Below are 22,776 nucleotides of genomic sequence, written 5' to 3'. Positions count from 1 at the left end.
GATGTGAGCTAGTGATGTGAGCTGTGATGTGAGCTAGTGATGTGAGCTAGTGATGTGAGTGGGGGGGGTGAGGTTGACGTTTAGAGAATGGGTAGTCTAGGGTCGTTTGATAAGTGGGTACTTATGGCTTGTCGTGGGGAAAGGGGGGAATGTGATTGGCTACAACTGACCCTGCCCACGATGCAACTCCGCAACAGTTGTGTAACCCCCGGGTACCTATTTACCAGGGTACATTTACCATTCACCTGCCAGGTGAACAGAGCCTTTAGGTGATAGGAGATGTGTCCAAGCATGTCTGTTCCACCAGGTAATCTTATTCGGGATCCCCAATTGTTAGTCGAGCACATTATTATTATTAACATCTTTATTGACAAAATTAATTACAATTTTGCCTATCTGAGGAGTTCAATTAATTCTTATTAAATATAATGCTGGTATTCACTGTAACGCAGGCCAGAGGGTCATACACAAGACAATAAGTCTAAACTGTAGGCGGAAGCACATATATATCATGGTTACAATCAATGTTTTAATGTATGAATATGTGAAAACAAGCGATGAGTCACAATAACGTGGTTGAAGAATGTTGACCAGACCACACACTAGAAGGTGAAGGGACGACGACGTTTCAGTCCGTCCTGGACCATTCCAGGGAACAATCGACTTGAGAATGGTCCAGGACGGACCGAAACGTCGTCGTCCCTTCACCTTCTAGTGTGTGGTCTGGTCAACATGTAAAAACAACTTTCTATTGTGCACTGCCACACAAGGGCAGGGATGGGTTCATAAGTGATGCAACTTAGAAGTAATATAAATAAAAATTCTTCTTCATTCTTAAAAATGGACAAGCAAATTTTGAATAAATTGTTAGGATGTCGTCCAGAACACCTGAGTCAATTAAATAGTTACACAGTTGGTGGTACAAGAGGCCAGGAGGTCTAAAGTCTTTTGCGGTTTCACATTCAACAATATAGTGTTCTAGTGAATGCATTAAAGGTTTATCACAGAGTTTACATTCTGAATATCCTGGTAGTGGCTCAGCTTCACTAACCTGCCAGATGTGTCTTTAGCCAAGGCGAATTCACGCAATGACTACATCACATTGCCTGGTCCGGTTACTGTGCTGACCATACAAATACCTATTATTACAAAACTTGTCATAACTTTTAATACTGCAGCTTTCAGGTTTCTGGGCATTTCTTAGTTCTTCTAAATCTGAATTAATTTCTTTAATTTGTATGTTTCTAATAATTGCATTAGATAGTCCAAAGTCATATTCAATGTTTTCTTTCCTGCAAGCTTCATTGGCCAATCGATCTACAAAGTCATGTTTTCCAACTCCAACATGGGATGGGATCCACACAAGTTTTATACAATAGTTATTATCATTGGCAAAAATTATATTCTATTTAATATTACAAGCTACTTCAGACATACATTGTGAAGGGTTATTTAAGGACTGCAGAGCACTTTTAGTCACAGAATATCACTCCACCACCATTGAGCTTAAAGGTACTCAGTGGCTAGATAAATGCCCAATAGCTCGGTCTGTGTCGTGCTTGCCCAGTTGTTCAAGCTGTGTACTAGACATGATCATTTCATTCCCTTTATATACTGCACATGCACAACCTGTTCTACCAGTGTCTAACTGCACAGAGCTATCAGTAAAGGCATAGGATTCAGTCGGTTTGAGATTTTGAAGATGACTGTCAATAGCTTCTAATGTTATACATCTCATAGTTTCAGTGTTATACATTTGTTTCACGATGATGGGGGTATAATGCAAAGAGACCTGCACATCTTTCCAAGGGGGAATATAGTGAAGAGTTTTATCAAGATTAAGAGAGACATTCAGTTTCAAAAGATTATAGGCACAACAACTGAGCCACACACTGTAAGGAGCTTTTTGCGGCGGATTGAAGGAACAGTCAGAATTGTTTAGAATGGATCTCAATTGAATTTGAATAGAGTCTGGTTTGGGGGGAGTGGGTCTGAAGGGAGGGGGGGTAGCTAATGAGGGTTGTGGCGGAGCGTGTTTTTTGGGGCGGAGACCAAGGTGTCAGATACAACCCTGACACTGACACCAACACAACACTGACACCAACCCAACACCAACACCAACACAACACTGACACATATGAACCAACTGTGGTAAACCCCATCTAGTCCCTCCGCCAAAACAAAACACGAGGGCGATAACGCAACTCTGTCCACTGCAAAATTAGTTTCCAGAGCTGCCAGGCACTAGGGAGCTGCGCCACTCTGAACAATGCAACAGGATCCAATACCCAGCGTGTTGAAGCAACTCCTTCCAGCGACTCTTATGATATTCACCGAGAAACCATTCTACTCCAGACGGCCTGACGGCACAAAAGACCAGCCTTGACTGTCGGTAGGATAATAAAAGCATATATAAATCAGACTTTCAATTAGCGCAATGAAGATAAGTCTGAATAACGTTCCTATCTATAATACTGCTCTTTTTCGGGGCAAAAGGAAAGAGCACAGTTTTCCTTTCTGTGTTTTCTGCACAGAAATATATATAATAAAAGTAAATTACAGGACACTATGAAGTTTTTTTTTTGTTATGAAAATGTAATTGTCGATATGCTGAGGGTTCGTATATAAGCGCGTATGCACACATGCGCGCTTGAGATTCAAAGTCCACGGATCCAGGTTCGATTCCTGGTTGAGGCAGAAACAAACAGGTGAAGTCCTTTTTACCCAATGCCTCGTGTTCACCCAGCAATAAATATTTGCTTTGGAAAAGTTTAAAGATGCAGGCTGCATCTTGGTAGTGTGTGTGTATTCACCTAGTTGTGCTTACGGGGGTTGAGCTCTGCTCTTTCGCCCCGCCTCTCAACTGTCAATCAACTGTTACTAACTACTAACTAATTCCCCCCCCCACACACACCCAGGAAGCAGCTCCGTAACACTTGTCTAACGCCCAGGTATCTATTTACTGCTACGTAACAGGAGCATCAGGGTGAAAGGAACTCTGCCCATTTGTCTCTGCCTGGCCTGGGAATCGAACGCGGGTCATAGGATTACGAGTCCTGCGCGCTGTCCGATCATCTACCAGACCCCTGTGTGTGTGTGTGTTTGTATGTTTTACGTTCCACACACAAGAGCTTCGAGCTCGATCCGACTGTTATAAATTAAAAAGCAAGTATAAAAAGCAAATACACACACGCACACACACATACACAGATATGTAGATATGATAGAGCCCAGTAGGCTCAGGTGTTTGTACACCAGTTGAGAGGCGGGACCAGAGAGCCAGAGCTCAACTCCTCGCAAACACAACTAGTTAAGTACAACTAAGTACACACACACACACACAGCTGGAGACCAAGAGAGGATTATGTAGAGGAACTGCAGAAAGAAGCAACAACAGCACACAGAATGAGAGCAAGACTGCTAATGATTGGGGACCTAAATCATGGAGAGAAATGTGAGGTGAACAGTTAGCATGTGTTGTGGAAAGAACATTCTTAAAACACGTGAGAGATGACTCAAGAGAAAGAGAAGGCACTAATCTACTGGACCTAATCTTCACCCAGAACGAGGTTATCTTGAGATGATTTCGAGGCTAAGCGTCCCCGCGGCCCGGTCCTTGACCAGGGCCTCCTTTTTGTTACACACCCCCAGGAAGCAGCCCGTAGCAGCTGTCTAACTCCCAGGTATCTATTTATTGCTAGGTAACAGGGGAATCAGTGGTGAAACAAACATTTTGCCCATTTGTCTTCCACCGGGGATCGAACCCGGAACCTCAGGACTACGAATCCGGAGCGCTGTTCACCCAGCTGTCAGGCGCCCCTGACACGAGGATGACATTTGGTGAATGAAATCCCAGTGAAGTTTTCCGCTCTTCCCAGAGTTACTCTAAATTATGAAATTGCGATCAATAGTCAGCCCACGCCATCATGCCTGAGGCCAGACCTCAGTGGTTATATCAGAGCACCACACCATGAGCCAGACCCTTAGACCTAAGTGGTCACACCAAACACCACACCTGAGACCAGACCTTCAGACCAAACACACGGACTCTCCTCACCTTACAGGTGGCTTGCATTAGTCACATTGCTTAATTATTAAGCCTCAACCTGTTGGCTGATGCTCCAGACAATAACTGGGATAATTGGACAACACCCCCTCATAATGGTAGGGTGTCCTCAACTACACACTCATGAAGGTAAATTGTTCTTAACCTCTTACCGTTCCAGAGTATCCCTCTGGGAGTAGGTTATTAACTGGAGCAAATGACATGTGTACACCCATAATGGTTTTAATATTTAGCTTCAGCCACAAGAGTTCAACATTTCCACTTGGTGTTCTGGTTAAAAAAAATTATTATTGGCTCCAAATATAAGTTCCAGGAACGGAAACTATGTGGATACTGCTAGCCTTTGCACTGATTAAACAAAATATTGCATTGGTTATTGCCCAAGCAACCAATGGGGCTTCAGGACCTCACATCATATTATTTACGGTCGTTAACCTGCCACCGTCCAATTATGAGCAACCGTTTACTTGCTGGAGCTCAATTACCACAAATCCATTGGTTTACCGGAACTTTGTACATTTCTTCAGTAAATCTTAATGTGTAGCTCTCAAGGAGCATTGAGGCACAATTTGGGCCTAGGTATTGGATGTTAAAAGTTATGTTGCTGATAAATCTAAGGTATTTACATTCTTATTGGGTTCTTAAATTAGTTAATTCAGCTGTTTGAAGCCAAATCATATATAAGACTTTGTATATATAATACCAACGTCCATATTAGTATATTCATTCTCTCTCTTCTCTTCTCTAGCTACGTCTAAGTTCACTGCTTTCACTCTTTCTTTCTTTGGTGTTGAAATCGAGTCTCCATTGCACAAGTTACAGCCCCTCTCCTGTGCCAGGTAAGTCCACTACGGCCTCACCACAGCCCGTGAGACTTGGAACTTTTTGTTCCCAGTAGCGAATCTTAAACAACAACAACAGAGTCTCCATTTCCTAGACCAAATCAATTGTCTACGAGTTCTTGGTATATTTTACATTCTTCTTGTCCCAATTCTTTTCATTCATTTTGTACATTCCTAAACTATCGACACATACGACTCTACTCCCGTAGTTAGGTGATTAGGAAAACTGAGGGTCTATGATCGCTCTTTTTAGTAATCTTAGGACTTATACAAACTACCATCACAATGTTTTAGGGACTGTTTGTTACCCTACGTCAGCCTGACATCTCGTCCCTCACTGTGACTCTGGCTGTAATCTATTATTTACTTACCTAATTGTGCTTGTGGGGGTTGAGCTGCGGCTTTTTGGTCCCGCCTCTCAACCGTCAATCTACTGGTTTGCAGATTCCTGAGCTTCTCAAGCTCCATCATATTTACATATTAAGCTGTGTATGGAGTCAGCCTCCACCATATCACTTCCTAATGCATTCCATTTACTTTCTACAATGGCACTGAAAAAGTTCTTTTTAATGTCTCTGTGGTTCATTTGGGTACTTAGCTTCCACCTTTATTTCCTTGTGCGTGTACCACCAGTGTTAAATAGTCCATCCTAGTCTACTCTGTCAATTCCCCTGAGAATTTTGTATGTGGTGATCATGTCTCCCCGGGATCTCCTGTCTTCCAGCAACGTGAGGTGCAGTTCCCTCAGCATTTCCTCGTAACTTATGCCTCTTAGTTCTGGGACTAGCCTAGTGGCATACCTCTAAACTTTTTCCAGCTTCGCCTTGTGCTTGACGAGGTACGGGCTCTATGCTGGGCCGCATACTCCAGGCCTGGCCTTACATACGTGGTATACAAGGTTCTGAATGATTCCATACACAGGTTTCTGAAGGCAGTTCTGATGTTAGCCAGATTCGCATACGCCGCCGATGTTATTCTTCTGATGTGGGCTTCAGGAGACAGCTTTGGCGTGTTATCAACTCCTAGATCTTTCTCTCTGTCCGTTTTGTGAAGGACTTCGTCTCCCATTCGGTATCCAGTGTCTGGCCTCCTATTTCCTCCCATAGTTTCCCTTTCCTCTAGATACTCTCTCCGCACTGCTCTTCTCTCCCAGTTACCCCTGCCTTCCTCTCGAATTTGTTACCGATTCAAAAAGTCTTTTTCGCTGCCAAGACAAACACAGACTACCCAGCCTTCTCTGAGTAAGAAGGACTGTTGGGTTGTTGGATCGTGAGCATTAGAGAGCGTGGGTATGAATGACCGCGGACTCATGGGATCATGGGCATGAGGGAACGGGAAACGAGTGCTTGGGCATGAGGGAGCGTGGCAGGCAGTCCATCAGAGCCGGACTTAACTACGCGGAGCAGGTCAGGTTGGCTTTGGATTACTACAATTATCCTCCATAAAGATCCTATCGTATTGCCAAATTGAGGAGAAAGAAGAGGTGTTGGGAGGCGCGGGTAGGTGTAGGTAGGTGTGGGGAGGCGCGGGTAGGAGTGGGGAGGCGCGGGTAGGTGTGGGGAGGTGTATAGAGGACCGGAGAGATGTGTGGAGGTGCAGGATGGTACGAAAGGTGCGTTATAGGTACAGGAGGAGCGGGGAGGTGCAGGAAGTGCGAAAAGTGTAGAGGAGGTGCGAGAGGTACTGAAGGTGTGGGAAGTGTGGCGAGGCAGCCCTGATGAAAGGTGGGGAAGTTGTGTGGGAAAGATGAGGGGATAGAGATATGAGGAAGAGAGTGAAGCATGGGGGAGGGGGTGGCGACCGTGGGTGGTGAGGGAGAATTTAGAGATTAGTGATAAAAGAGAGAAGGTGAGAAGGGACGGCAAATTAGAAAATATTTATAACAAGAAAGGTAACAGGGGGGATGAAAGAGAAAGCAAGAAGAACTGTAGAAATAAGGAACGAATAATGAGAAAAGTAGGAGATGGGAGTGAAAAGGAGGAATGAAACTGAGAAAATAAGACATATTGCAGGGAACATAAACATTGGCAGGAAGAAATAGAGGAAAAATGGAGTGAATCAGGAATAGAGATACATAAGTTAAGTTCAGTAAGAAGAGGGAGGGAAAGGTGAGTAAGAATCACTGAAGAGGGAGTGGAGAGAGGAAGAGGAGAGAGGGAGAGGAGAGAGAGAAAAGCTGGTTGCTCCAAGATTTACTGCACTCGTAACAATGTTCAGCTTGGTTTACCAATATACGTGTTTATGGAGCCGTTACCAGGAGCGGAGTGAGCGTTCCTTGCCAACACAGTCCCCTCCTGCCTCCTTCCATCACAACTCCTCCCTTTCCATCACAACTCCTTCCTTCCCATGACAACTCCTTCCCTCCCATGACAACCACTTCCCTCCCATGACAACCCCTTCTCTCCCATCACAACTTCCCTCCCATCACAACCCCTTCCCTCCCATCACAACTCCTTCCCTTCCATCACAACCCCCTACCCTCCCATCACAACCCCCTTCCCTCCCATCACAACCCCCTTCCCTCCCATCACAACTCCTTCCCTTCCATCACAACTTCTTCCCTCTCTTCATAACTCCTTAGTTACAACGTTACTGAAGATGGATACCTCAAATTTAACAACATTCTAGGTCACACTGGAATGGTTCCATGCAAGGAGAAAGGCACCAAAGGTACCTAGGAAATGTGTCAAAAACAGCTGGCCTAACCAATGGAACATGAATTAATCTAGTATGAATTGCTTATTTCCCTCTCACAAACTCGAACGATTTCGACCATTGTTGGCTTGTGAAATAAGCCACCTGTAAACAACAACCCCCCCCCCCCAATCAATAGGATAACGCTGTTAAGGTAAAGTGATTATCAGGAGAAAGCACTACGCCATTAAGACTATATAGCACTTGGAATGGATATGAGGATAAAAGATTTAGGATTGGACGAAGGAAGGGAATGGTGGCCAATCGCCTGGACGGTCGGAGATTGAACGCCGACTTGCAAGAAGTGAGACCGTCGTTAATGATGGGATTACACTGTGGTAAATACCTGAGGTTTGCATATATCTGTCACTTTCAGTGACAGGTATATGGGCAACACAGTTGGGTTGATAACACTGGGGTCTAGGAGGACCAAAGAGCCGCAGCTGAACCCCCGCATGCCCAACCAGGTGAGAACACACACATAATCAGATAAAAACTCATGCAATAGAGCATCAGCCAAGCAAGCGGGGATTAGCGAACATCCCCCATGAGGTAATATCCATCACGAGATAATAGTCAAAGTGCAGAGTATATACCGCTTTGGTGCATTGAAGATATTTTTTAACATTACAGATTCCCTTTGATGAATTACTGCAAATACCGAGCACTATCGCAACTGCTTATTACCCCGCGTGATATCATGGATATTCCTGTGATACACAAGACTAATATGCAAATATGAATATTATATTTTAATTAAATCGAATAGATTATTAAATACTTTTATTCAAATACATGATAGTTCTACATATTAGGTAAGAATATTTTAAAATTATGTTTTAACATTATTTTATAAGTGAAGGTGAGGTTATTATATGCATGTATTGTTGGACTCTGTGGCTGTGAGGTGCCAGAGTGAAGGTGAGAGGCACTAGAGTGCAGGCACTGGGATGGAGGAAATACAGTGTAGATTTTAATGATACATTTCATTACTAAATGATGATGATATTTAAGGAATTGGACAGATGCTTCCATAATTTATCGTTGTCAAGAGAGAGAGAGAGAGAGAGAGAGAGAGAGAGAGAGAGAGAGAGAGAGAGAGAGAGAGAGAGAGAGAGAGAGAGAGAGAGAGAGAGAGAGAGAGGGAGGGAGAGAGAGGGAGGGGAGAGAGAGAGAGAGAGAGAGAGAGAGAGAGAGAGAGAGAGAGAGAGAGAGAGAGAGAGAGAGAGAGAGAGAGAGAGAGAGAGAGAGAGAGAGAGAAGAGAGAGAGAGAGAGAGAGAGAGAGAGAGAGAGAGAGAGAGAGAGAGAGAGAGAGAGAGAGAGAGAGAGAGAGAGACAGCAGTTATTTCAGGCAGACGTACTCAGAACCAATGGCTACTTTCAGATGGTGTCTGGTGAGTTAGATCAGTAAGCAATATGTTTAGTTATGTGAGCCTATTCTGTATGACCACCGAACCAAGACCAAGGAAAATTCATCCTACTTTTGTGTCAGGAATCAGTCCATAAGTCAAATAATTATTCATGGCTTTGTCCACATGATTTAATAACGCAAATGCTTAGTTTACTATACTGTGTTAAACTCTGCATGTGTGGTATTAGATAGAGCGTAGTGTGGTACGGGAGGTTCAGTTGAGAATTGGCAAAAATCCTCCACTGAATTTAAATACTAGTTATTGGATGAAAGAGCCACAACCACTGCCACCTAAAACAGGAATACAGGTCACACGACGACTAACCCCCCACACGACGACTACTACTACCACACAATGACTATCTCCACTCGACCACCCGACGACTACCCACACACGACGACTAACCCCCACTCGACGACTACCCACACACAACCTCACCCTCCATAACAGCACCAAAATAATGTTAACTTCATATGTGACTAAAACTCTTCACAACTTTATACTGATGAGAGAAAACCCATAAATGCCTAAGGAGGAGAGAAAAGACAGAGAGAACAAAGTTTGTTGTTCTGTCATTTGAACTTTCCCTGTAAATATACCCGTGAGGTACTCGCGGGTACCTCACCTTCTATACAACTTCTTTGTTCGAACAGTTTGTTTGGTCCTTCCGGTCTCGATTAAGGCTGGTGGCGTCTACGACTGTAGTTTGTATCCTTGAATTGCACCCTCTTCTCTCTCTCTCTCTCTCACACACACATAGACTGCCACTGGCTGCTGTTACTATGGTGTGCTGCTGTGTGTGTGTACGCTGGTGCAGCTTGCTACAAAAGTGTGTTCATGATGCCATGAACTGTTGCTGTTGCAACATTTCTTGTCTAATAATTGACATAGATGAAGATACCATAACTGCATGCCCTAACTTGCTGGTTATAATTGTTCAAACTACTTCATGGGGTATGATATCAGCTACAGATGTGACCTTATTTATGGTACTGAAGACGTGGGGTTCACATTCTTTTTTATCACTTGTTGGTTCAGAAGCAGACGAGTTTTGACGTTTGTTAGCAGGCTGAGAGCTTTCCCTTTCTCATAGTTCACGGTAAGCCTTACACTACTATTTTTCCCTGGAATACAACCAGCCAATCGGTTAACAACCAGGTACCCAATTACTGCTGAGTGAACGGGGCCAAACAGTTACAGAATGGCGTCGAGTCAATCCTTCCTGGCCAGGATTCGAACCCAGATTACATCGCTCGGGAGACGCGGGGCGTGTTACCACTACGCCACCATGGGCTGAAATTGTGGTGCTTATGAAATTTGATATGTTCCAACCAGAGGTTATTATTGCTATAAATAACCTCATAGCGCTTTGGAGCTCAGAAACTGTTTAATAAATACAAACAACCATCATGATTGAGGAAAGATAAACAGGTTTCGTATATCTTTCACGTAAATACTAGATGAATCCTGGCCTAGGGATAGTTAGTTAAAAATATTCCATTGCCCTTGTGTGCAACGAATCCATTTTTAATTACATCAGCCGAACACAATTACATATGTTTGTGCCAATGTAGTTGATATTGACGGAGGATTTAATTGATGTAATAGAAACTAAATATTATGTAATTTCATTAAAAAGCCTTTTGTTATTATTGTTATAATGCTGCATTACTGAGTGATGCAATCATACTCTGGCTGGAGAGGGGAGGTGGTACTTGCAACAGCATAGTGTTTAAACACTTTTATGGTGCAATAATATCTGTAAACATCTGTATCTCTGCAATATAACAATTAATGTTTAAAACTTAATATTTGCAAGAATATCGCCACCCGGAAATTTTAAAGCTACAAAGTCAAATAATTGTAATTAGTAATCCAAGTCCCGTAAGAAAAGCTTCCTTGAGTTCCACAACAAAACTCCCATTCCTGGGAAATATATATATTGCAGGATGAGAAATGACAATGTTTCAGTATGAAAAGGAGCGAATATTTAAGCATATATAAAACAAGGTGATGTTCCTGGTACATATCTGTCTGTCTGTCTGTCTGTCTGTGATCTGATATATTTTCCACTGCAGACAAACGCTGACTTACAAAGTGGTGACCTTTGTTGAGGTAAGTTTTTAAGTGCACATTTCTGAATAAATGACTACTTTTTCCTCTCATTCTTTCTCCCCCCCGCGTTAACTAACCACTCACATCCCTTCCTCTCATAATTCCCCATTATCATGTTCTTTCTCTCTCATAGATAATATCTTTCCTTTCTCATGATTTTTTCCCTTTCGTGTACCTCATCAACCCACCTAACAAGCACCCGCTCCTCTCCCTCACCATACATTACCCCCTCCCTCCCTCTCTTCCTTTTCCATCGTATTGAAAGGTCAATATCCAGGAATCCAGGTCACACGACGTCAATATCCTTATGCTATCATAATCATCTTCATCCTACCCTCCCTTTTAACTGTACTTCTCTCTCTCTCCACATTCTTTCTACCTTCATTTGGTAGATATTATCACCACTTTCAATTATTTAGGACTGTCATTATTCTCACTCTCTCCTCTGCCACCACATACTACACCCCCCTCTTCCCTTCCCACGTGCCACCCTTCCTTCTTGCTTTCCTTCCACCACATTACGTTCCTCAAACCACACTCCATTATCTCCTCTCTCTCTATATTTCCCCTTCCAACATACCATTCCTCCTCTCTTCCCTCCGCCCACACCCTCTCTTCCATCCTGTTTCTCTCACCAAACACTATTTCCTCACACCATACCCCCTCTCCCTCATTCCCCGCACCTTCCCTCACACTTCACCATCCCTCCATTCCTTTCCGTCAGTCTTACCACACCCACCTTCTCTCAAACCCCAGGACATAAACTTTGAGAACATCATGGTCCAAGTTTCAAAACAGGAATGGCCATTAGTAGCGTTTCTCAGTGATGGTTACAGTAAGCCGAGAGTACATTATCAGAGCCTCTGGAGCCCCGAGAACTGCCGGGAGCTGAGAAACACCACCATAAGTACTCTTAGGACTGGGAATTAACGCCCGTTGATTCTAGCACAAGGTAGCCTCTGGGATCCATTCCGTGTGATGGACTGTTCAGTGTACTCTAGGAGGATATCTGTGTGTGTGTGTGTGTTGTCGTTCGTGACAGAAATGTAGGTGTATTACTTGGTTTTCATAAGCTGGGAGACAAGCTACATTAGCGGGGATTAAGTCGGTGGTTGAGGTCATAATTTTAGTCTCATGGGAATTTATTGGGCATGTTGGGTCTTGTGAGTTCTGGGTCACACACATATGTTGAGCTAGTTAGTACTGGGGCACACACATGTTGAGCTAGGCAGCTAAATGATCGATCATTTCAAGCACATGTAATACACCCACATGCAGGTATTAAGATACATGCACACAGATAACATGCTACATTCAAGTACTCAAGCACACATGCAAGCAATACTCTGGTACACAAAACCAATCTGGAGAACGGTTAGAGTTATGCCACCTGATGTCAGAGATACAAAGAAAGACTAAAATAACCCAACCTCACACCTCTAGAAGAAACAAGAGGAAAGTGGCAGATAAGTGGTTTTCATGATACATATAAAGTTGTCACTAGTCTCCAGCCATTAAGTTGCACCTCGTTCTATCTTCAACTGCTGCTTCTAATGTTGCCTTCTCAAGGAGTCATGCAATAAATATCTTCAAGAATAAACTGCCGCACTATATTTGATCTCAAACTAAAAACCCGTTTGCTTATTTTTTAATAGAGAATTCTAACTTTGATGTAACCTACTCCAAAAGAATATAAGTTTCAGAGCCAGTTTAAAATGCCGTCACAGGACACCAAGTAAACAAGAGAGAGAAAAACAAAGACAAGATCTAAACAGGTATTTTCTTACTGGGAATACTTAAAACTCCCTAAATACACACACACACACAATATATATATATATATATATATATATATATATATATATATATATATATATATATATATATATATATATATATATATATATATATATATATATATATATATATATATAACAATATAGATATTAATATGATACTTGGCAAGGCCTAGCATGAGAAAACAATGTTTGTTAAAGATTCAGTCAAGGATAAGACACCCACATTCTCCCCATGACATCGACAAGGTATTTTATTTTTTTACTAACGTTACCCTCCGATGGAGTAGTAAGGAATCGCTCCAGTCCACTATCTTCGTCCTCTTCTCCACTCTTCTCACTGCTCCACCCCTCTCAGTGCTGCTGCTTTCTCGATGCACCTACACTGTCTCTGCTCTATTCCTCTCACTCTTCCACTCCTCTTTCTGCTTCTTCCCTTTCACTATGCACCTTTCCTCTCGCTGATGCTCCCCTCTACCTTTCTATCCAACTGCTGCTGTCTAATCTTGAATTCTCCTTTTTCGCCCTCTCTTTTATCCCCCTCTCGTAAATTTTTACTTTATTCCGTTTCGTTTATCTCCATGTCCCCTCCTTACATCAGCGTCTTCCCTCACTCGTCAATCTACCTTTTCCTTCCCCTTCCCACATCTACCTCTCCCCTTCCCCCCCTCCCCTCTTATTCAACAACTTACCAACTTTTTCATCTCTCACCTCATTGTCATGCAAAAAATATTCTTCATTATTTCTCAGGACGTTCTTAGCTGGCAGATCCCCCAGCAAGTTGGTGGGAATGTTGGTGGCAGAGGAGAGTATGTTAATTGTGGGGAGGCTGGTGGAGATGGGAGGCAGAAGGGGGAATGGAGGGGTTGGGAGAGGGGAGACGCAGGGTGAAAGAAGGAGGGAGGAGGTATTTATCTATCTATTAGTTCATATTTATCAGTGATTACGGGGGAGTGAGTTCTAGCTCTTTATGCCCCGCCTGCTGGCCTGGTTGAACTTGTTACGTTATCGTTTAACTATACAGAAGTTAAAATTCTTTGTCAACTCTGGCCTTAAAGTTGTGGCTTCCACAACTTCTCCTAGTGCATTCTACTGACCATCCGGACACAGTACGAGTATTTCTTTATATTCCTTCTACTCATTTGTGCTTCCAGCTTCCACTTCTGTACTTTCACTTTAAGGAGGCTGTCCTTGCCCACCTTCTCTATTCCTCAATATCTTGTATATTGTGATCATATCCCCATGGCTTCTTTTTGTCCTTCAGGGTTGTGAGGTCTAATTCCCTCTAACGGTCATATTCCGTGTTCTTCCTGTTAGGGGGATTTAGTCCCGGTAAGTAGCGAGCACTTGTTGGAGAAGCGAACAAATTGAATGCAGTAGGAATTTATTTGGTGGAAGTAAACTCATACACAATTTCAAATGTAGATATAGTAAAACCCAATAGGCTCAGAAACGTTTACACCAGCTGAAAGGCGGGACCAAAGAACCGAAGCTCAGTCCCCATAAGCACAGCTAGGTGAGTACACACACACACATACACACATACAGGATAAATATATTGGCGTGTGGGCGGGAAGGTTGGCTATAGCAGGCCCGCCACCTCTACCCTCCGTCTCAGATTCAATTTGGTGCGAGAAAGAGAGTTTACCCAGGCTTTACAGGTGCAGGCTTGGGGGATTTCACCATCAGCTTTACAGAAGGTCCAGGCTTATAAGGGAGGGCTCTCACCTGGGGGAGTTCTCTCACCAGGGGAGGGGGGGGGGGTCTATCACCTGGGAGGAGGGGTTCTCTCACCACAGGCTTTACAGAGGGCTTGGGGGATCTCACCATACCTGGCCATCACCTTCCGGAAACGTTCACTACATCCACACCGAGGCCGCCACCACAGCGGTCCAGGGGTTAAGCAAGGGCCTTGGAGCTTATCCGAGGGTCGTTAACTCGGTAACCAAGCTGTTAGCGAAGCAGCCAAATAGCAGTTAAGTGGGTGAGGCCTGCCTCTTGGGCCTCTGGGAGGTCTTAATTAAAAATACAGTAGTTTTGGGGGACGGGGTTGGGGTTGGGGAAGGTATTTCGGGAAGGGGTTGGAGGGAAGGGGTTGTGTGGTGTTTGGGGGGGAGGGGAAGGATGGAAGATGGGTTGAGAGAAAGGTTGTATCTATACTATAAGAGATAATATCTGTTTGGACACCACATACAGCCCCGCTCCTGTGCCGGGTAAGTCCACTTCGGGCTCACCATAGCCCGTGCTACATGGAATTTTTTGTTTCCAGTAACTGAATCTAAAACAACAACTACTTGTTTGTTCACTTGGGGCTAGTAAGTAATTATCAAAGAAGGCACCAAGCCGGGAAGGCTATGTATCACTTGGGCCTTACCTTGAGGTTACCTTGAGGTGCTTTCGGGGCTTAGTATCCCCGCGGCCCGGTCGTCGACCAGGCCTTCTTACCTAAATTTTTAAGGTAAATAATCTGGGGTACGGGACTGACATAGGCTCTTCGGGGTATGCCTAAGTTAAATGATTTAAGAAATATTATTGTGCACAACACCCCCACCCCGCCCTTCCTTACCCGATTCTCACGGATTAAATTCTTTTCAAATGTAAAATATTCGTTCAGATGTCCGAAGACTTTTTAGTCAATAGAAAAAAAACTTTCTTTAAACACATACATTCGCTTGATTTCTCCACAGTATTATATTTTAAGAGAGGGAACAGAGGCTAATAGAGGGGGAGAAAGGTTAATGTGGGAGGGAGGACGAGAGGAGGGGAGGAAGAGGGAAGGGAGGAGATGGTCGGGTGGAAGGGGGAAGCAAAAAGATCACTCCCCCACCCTTGGGTAAGCGGGAGGGGGTGATTGGGGAAGGGGAGAGATGGTGGGGGAGGGGACGAAAGATGGGGAGAACGAGGGGAATGATATTTAAAAGTAACGTGGTTACGTTGCTTTCTGGGATTATATGTCCAGAAGAAGAGAGACTGACAGACCCGGACAACACCGGTTCCCTCCCCCTAGTGTGTGTGTGTACATACACCTCACCTTTGCTTTTGACAATGTTGACAGCCGTAAAGAAAGTCTTCTAGTTACGTCAAACCAATTTATACAAATAAACTTCGGAGAGTTAATTTTTAAACTTATGTCGCAAGTGAAGAGCAGATATGAAGGTGGCCCTTGCTTACCTTGCGTCGGAGGATGAGGTCGTTGTGGTACCTCACCTACAGAGGTCAGGCTGGGGAGAGCGTTGGACCCACCACTTCCTGCGACATGCCAGCAACCACAAGTGTAGAGGTTTGCGTCACCAGTAGAGACCTGTTTCTCCCTGTTTTTTCTGCATAACACAAAACTCTTCCGAGTCAACTTACAGTCACGCATAAAGATGGTGGCTTTTCGTGTCCTCCATTTCACTATTTTACTTCTCTGATAAACACTTAAAGGAGTGTTTTGACGGTTGATCAAAAAATTAACCGTCCCACCCCAGCCCGTCCTTATAAACAAAGGCCCAAAGTCCATTCCATGCACCCGCCAAATCCCGTTTATGAATGAAAAGCGGTTTACACACGACTCACAACTGATGACGTCCGAACACTTCCGGAACAAGTGCTTTGCTGACGACTTTTGTTCGAACCACAACGCTGTAAATCCTTCACCCACGTACTACAAATACAAATAATTGCCAACAGAACGTAAACACCTAACCTAACCAATGCCTAACAGCATGCTAACATATAACAATATTAATTTATATTCGAGAAAATTCACATTTTTAATTAACATCATATTAAACCTTGATGAATGCGTCTTTGGGGTCGACCGCTGGATGGAATGGACTTTGTCTGAGGACGGGTTGCCCATCCTCAAAACATTTCAGCCGGTTCTCAGAAACAACCCATCCTCAGGCTTCACCTGCCTGACAAAAAGAATTTTTAGCAGATGCATCGTGCGACACTCACAATAACAAATGCATTCATAAACAATCATTCAGGACATAATTTTTGACCAGTATTAAATGCATCACGATTCTCAAGTTTTCTTTTTAAGAATCAGAGTTAACAGAGAAGAAACACGGGTGTATGAACGAAGAGAAAGAAAAGAGGGAGGGAAGGAGATGAGAGAGAGAGAGAGAGAGAGAGAGAGAGAGAGAGAGAGAGAGAGAGAGAGAGAGAGAGAGAGAGAGAGAGAGAGAGAGAGAGAACACCCAACGGTCAATACCGGTTATATGTCCTACACAGTGAAAGAAAGTTATAGAAATAGGAGAGATAGACCAAGAGAGACTGCGATAAAGAGATAGCTATAAGCGTTACCTTCCTGGTAAACAATGGCCGCCACCCAACACCTGCCAAGATATCTAAAGATACAGAGGAGGAAGGCATGTCGGTGACTTCTGATGTACCTCGAAGATATCTTTGACACGCAGAAATGACGGCAAGGGACACTAGATGGGGTTATTTTCCTGTAACTTTGAGAGACAAGCGAAGTGTGATACTATCTCGAGGCTGGATGAGACGGTCTTCTGGGTGTTGGGGGATGGTTTACTGGGGGTGGGAGATTGGGTAGGGGATGGTGTGGTGCTGGGGCATATGTTCTGAGAGGGTGAGTGTTGTGGAGTATGAGGGTGGGAGTAATGGTTGTCGAACCTAACCACAAAATCTAGGCCAGATACAACCTAGATACAGATACAACCTAGTGTAGCTTTGGTCTAGACAGGCTAGCTTTAGACTTAAATTTTGGTCTTTCATATAATATTTCCTGATTCAGATTCAGATCTGTTAACTTTTTTTTGGTAAATTTGGTTTTATAACAAAAATTTTAGTTACAAAAGGGGCTCTTCCATATGTACATGAATGTTTAGAACAAACATGAGGGTGGATAAAGACAGGTGGCTTTATATACCTGTTAAATACCTTTAATATTAAAATACTTGGCAAGAATTCTGTCCATCAGTCTGTCTAAAGATCCATTATATGTATCTTTCTCTCTCTGCTTCTCTCGTTATTCATCATAATAACTTCTCATGCATATCTTGTTATAATTTAGAATTTCTCGTTTTTTCTTGCTTATTTTAATGTTCTCATTCTCCTTCGATATGATAATATTTTTGTACATCAAAGAGTGTGATTATAGAAGGCGGTCCCCGGAACATCAGACGTGATCCAACCGGAAAGCAATCTCGTCCAGGTCCCCGCGGACAGGAAAAATATTCTAGTGAAAAATATCAGCTTAAATACAAGAATAGAGCCGGACGAAGGAGGGAGGGAGGGAGGGACCAGGAGGGAAGGAGTGGGTAGGAGTGGGCAGTAAGGGACGGAGGGAAAGAGGGAGCAGAAGGGGAGAAAGGGAGTGTAAGGCAGGGAAAGATCGGAAGGCAAGGGAGAATTGATGAAAGAAGGAATATCAAAGGAGGAATAATGTGACGTGGGAAGGAATTAGTTCATTAAAATGTGCTACAATACATATATTGTAGGATAACTACTGTAGGGCGCGTGCCCAACACGACTGTAATAAACCGTTCTTGTTTAGGTAACAATAAAGAAGTGTTGTCCTTGAAGAGCTATGTATCCTTCATGTTACCTACGATGCCAATACGGGAGAAGAAAATCTCAAGTTAATTAACATAAAGTATGCCAGATTTCTGAGGATATCATCAAAGGCTATTTGATTTAAAGATTCACTGGAAATACAAAAATTTCAATCATCTCAAAAATATCACACTGGAACGAGACAGATGACTGGAGAGACAATGCAATTAAGACATGGACAGCAGTTTTCTCGTGAGTCAGGTGCCATCCAATTATTCTTCATTGGTCGTTACATAGTCACTATAATATAGTTTCCCAAATACTGGGACAATGACATGACACTTGAAGTCACACAATTTAGAACTAAAGCTATTTATAGCTTTGTCCAGGTTTTTGCTTATAATGTTATTTATTAATGGGGTAGAAATGGGGTCTGAGAACGGGGATGAGTTTTGAGAAACTCAAAAGTTTATATACCTTATATATCTGCTTGTTATTTGGATATAATATCTGTGTTACTAGGTGTCCACTTTTGATAATTATCGAAATGTTTATGACAAATAACCAATTAACTAACTGTAAACAGTCCTCGTGGGACAGTGGTTAAAAACACTCGCCCTGCTCGCTTTGGCCTGGGTTCGTATCCTGGCCAGAGAGGATTTGCTTGGCGCCAATCCTAGCTACTTTCAACTTAAATTAAATTAACATTGCTTTTTCACAAATAATCTTGCATAAATCCACTTTTATATAAGTGACTTTTGTTCATCCACCAAAGACCTGACCTAGCTTTTTCATCCACCAAGACCAGACTTGGTTTGTTCATCCACCAAGACCTTTAAGTGCAATATAGTCATACTGACTTAGCAGTGTCCCCTTATAATGCTTTCTCATAACTAGCTTTTGATGGTAACTTCGACCACCGATTCTCTCCAGTTCTTAAGACAATTATTAATAACTGTATTTCACAAACACACGGCAAGCTAACAGCGACGGCCTTGAGGACATTCACAGCTTGTTGTGGGACTTAAGACCTATTATACACCCCTGGACGGTCATTAAGGCCGTCACAAGACCTTACTAACCAGTCAACAAGTTTACATTAGCTCTGAAGATACTCAAGAACAAATGTAACCTCTCAGTGTATGTACACCGAGTAATGGAGGTAAACTTTTCGAAGTATACCTCACTTCCAATGGACACGCAGAAAAAAATGATACCGATTTAAATTCGTGGCAAAACAACAAGCTTCTGGCAATTATGAAAATTAGGTATCTATATATATCACCTGCTTTTAATAACATTTCCCAAGAATGTTCAAGTTTATGTATCATAAAAACCAACATGACATTAAAAAATATTAAACGCATCCTTCACACAAAGGAAAAAAGAACCATAATCCAAAATTTGGCGGGGCGCGCCAAAACAAGGAATCATTAAACGCGCCATAATCAAGAAATGGCGGGAAGATTACTCCGCGCTCGCTGACACGCAACACCTTTTTTTTTTTCTTTTAGCGCAGCAGAAACGAGAGTTTCCAGCGACCCTTAATCTCTTTGGAGTGGGTGCCCCTACGAGTACCGTATTCTCTCATTATAAGAATATGTCATCCGACTAATTTTTATCCGAAATCTATCGTTGCTAAACCGGATTTTGAAGAAAACGTTTTCAGTTGATTTGAAAATATAAACTTGAATTAGAGATCTATTTTGTTTTCTGAATAAAGAAGTATATACCATGTGCAGAATTTCAGATAAAAATAAAAACAAATTAATCTTGGAAAAAATTTAACTATCAGGTTAAAATTTTTGCATCCCTCAGAAAGGAAAATATAAATGAATTAATTACGTTTAGTGCCAAAAACTTTGCCAAAACTTTTACGATAAAGCCAAAGTTTTAACGACTCCCCCTAAGAAAAACACCCTTCGTGAATTCTCTAATCAGAACCTGTTTTTTTTTTACCAGAAGCGACTGCAACTTTGCTAATATTTATTTAATATTTGATTATGCTTAAATTGCGGAGTGACACAGCAATACTGGAGAAGACTTACACTCTGGTAGGGTCCGGTAGCTGAGCGGACAGCGCGCAGGACTCGTAATTCTGTGGCCCGGGTTCGATTCCCGGACCAGGCAGAAACAAATGAGCAAAGTTTCTTTCACCCTAATGCCCCTGTTACCTAGCAGTAAATAGGTACTTGGGAGTTAGACAGCTGTTACGGAGCTGCTTCCTGTGTGTGTGTGTGTGTGTGTGTGAAAAAAATAGTAGTTAGTTACAGTTGATTAATTGACAGCTGAAAGGCGGGCCGAAAGAGCAGAGTTCAATCCTCGCAAGCACAACTAGGTGAATATACTTGATACAGCAACACTGAAAACGATCAATACTGACACAGCAACACTGGAAACGATCAATACTGACACAGCAACACTAGAGACGATCAATACTGACACAGCAACACTGGAAACGATCAATACTGACACAGCAACACTGGAAACGATCAATACTGACACAGCAATACTGGAAACGATCAATACTGACACAGCAACACTGGAAACGATCAATACTGACACAGCAACACTAGAGACGATCAATACTGACACAGCAACACTGGAGACGATCAATACTGACACAGCAACACTGGAGACGATCAATACTGACACAACAACACTGGAGACGATCAATACTGACACAGCAACACTGGAGACGATCAATACTGACGCAGCAACACTGGAGACGATCAATACTGACACAGCAACACTGGGGACGATCAATACTGACACAGCAACACTAGGGACGACTCACAATGACACAGCAACACTGGGGACGACTCACACTGACACAGCAACACTGGGGACGATCAATACTGACACAGCAACACTGGGGACGACCAATACTGACACAGCAACACTGGAGACGACCAATACTGACACAGCAACACTGGAGACGACCAATACTGACACAGCAACACTGGAGACGACTCACGCTGACACAGCAACACTGGAGACGATCAATACTGACACAGCAACACTGGAGACGATCAATACTGACACAGCAACACTGGAGACGATCAATACTGACACAGCAACACTGGAGACGACTCACGCTGACACAGCAACACTGGAGACGATCAATACTGACACAGCAACACTGGAGACGATCAATACTGACACAGCAACACTGGAGACGATCAATACTGACACAGCAACACTGGGGACGATCAATACTGACACAGCAACACTAGGGACGACTCACAATGACACAGCAACACTGGGGACGACTCACACTGACACAGCAACACTGGGGACGATCAATACTGACACAGCAACACTGGGGACGACCAATACTGACACAGCAACACTGGAGACGACCAATACTGACACAGCAACAATGAGGGACGACTTACACTGACACAGCAACACAGTAAATGATCAACAGGGGCAACAAAAGGAGCAGAACCTTCTATAGGTTTTGTACAGGTATAGCAGGTACGACAAAAGTCGTACCTGCTATACCGGGCGTAAAAGAGGAAGTAACAGCAGGAGGCACTATACAAGCAACAGTAGGAGCAACAGAGCAGGTGCAACAGAAGAAGTAACATCAAGTGCAACAGAAGGAGCAACAGCAGAAGCTGACACAGAGGGCCATGAAAAAAGAGAGGCACATCAGAAGGAAAGGAAGCAGAGATAAGCTGATAAACAGGTCTGAGAGAGAGAGAAAAAAAAAAGACTTTTAGAAACACATCTCCTTAATATTAATGAGCCATAAGACTAATATCTATATTCATATATACTGTGTGTGGACCCTGACGACACGACAACCCACTCTGGTGATATCCTGCCGTGTCGCCCACTACAACCACCCACCTCCCACTCACCCACCTACCTTATCGTAGTCTCAACCATAGCAAGAGTGCTATTGACGCGGTGGAGACAAACTCACCATAGTTGTGTGGCTCCTGCTTAACCACTTCAAGCACGGATAGCAGCTGAAAAATTACCTATCAATGTATACAAAAGAATTTGTATCAAGCTCTTTAATATCAACACACTACCAGTTGGGAACTAAATAATCTGCAACAACTCCAAAAACTGTCATTCAAGTTATCACATACTACACCAAAGCATTTCAAGAGCTTGTTTATCCGAGCCCATGGTTCGATTCTCTCATATGGGGAAGTGTTTTGTTTGTTAATGATTCCTTGCGAGTTCATGCAAGTGTTTGATATATATATATATATATATATATATATATATATATATATATATATATATATATATATATATATATATATATATATATATATATATATGAGATAGATATGATAGAGCCCAGAGCCTCCCTCTGAGC

At 43.0% G+C, this 22,776-nt stretch overlaps 1 protein-coding gene across 1 annotated transcript; it reads left to right on the top strand.

The window, feature by feature from the left end:
* The first annotated feature begins 291 nt into the window (after positions 1-291).
* On the top strand, positions 292-21,837 carry LOC138357189 (mucin-22-like). Its single transcript, XM_069313838.1, has 2 exons — positions 292-307; positions 20,822-21,837. Exons 1-2 carry the CDS (start codon positions 292-294, stop codon positions 21,835-21,837), a joined length of 1,032 nt encoding a protein of 343 aa, XP_069169939.1.
* The last annotated feature ends 939 nt before the right edge of the window (positions 21,838-22,776 follow it).

This window comes from Procambarus clarkii, chromosome 76 (assembly GCF_040958095.1).
Source record: "Procambarus clarkii isolate CNS0578487 chromosome 76, FALCON_Pclarkii_2.0, whole genome shotgun sequence".
In the NCBI taxonomy this organism is placed as follows: Eukaryota; Metazoa; Arthropoda; class Malacostraca; order Decapoda; family Cambaridae; genus Procambarus; species Procambarus clarkii.
This window is presented reverse-complemented; position numbering and strand designations above follow the sequence as displayed.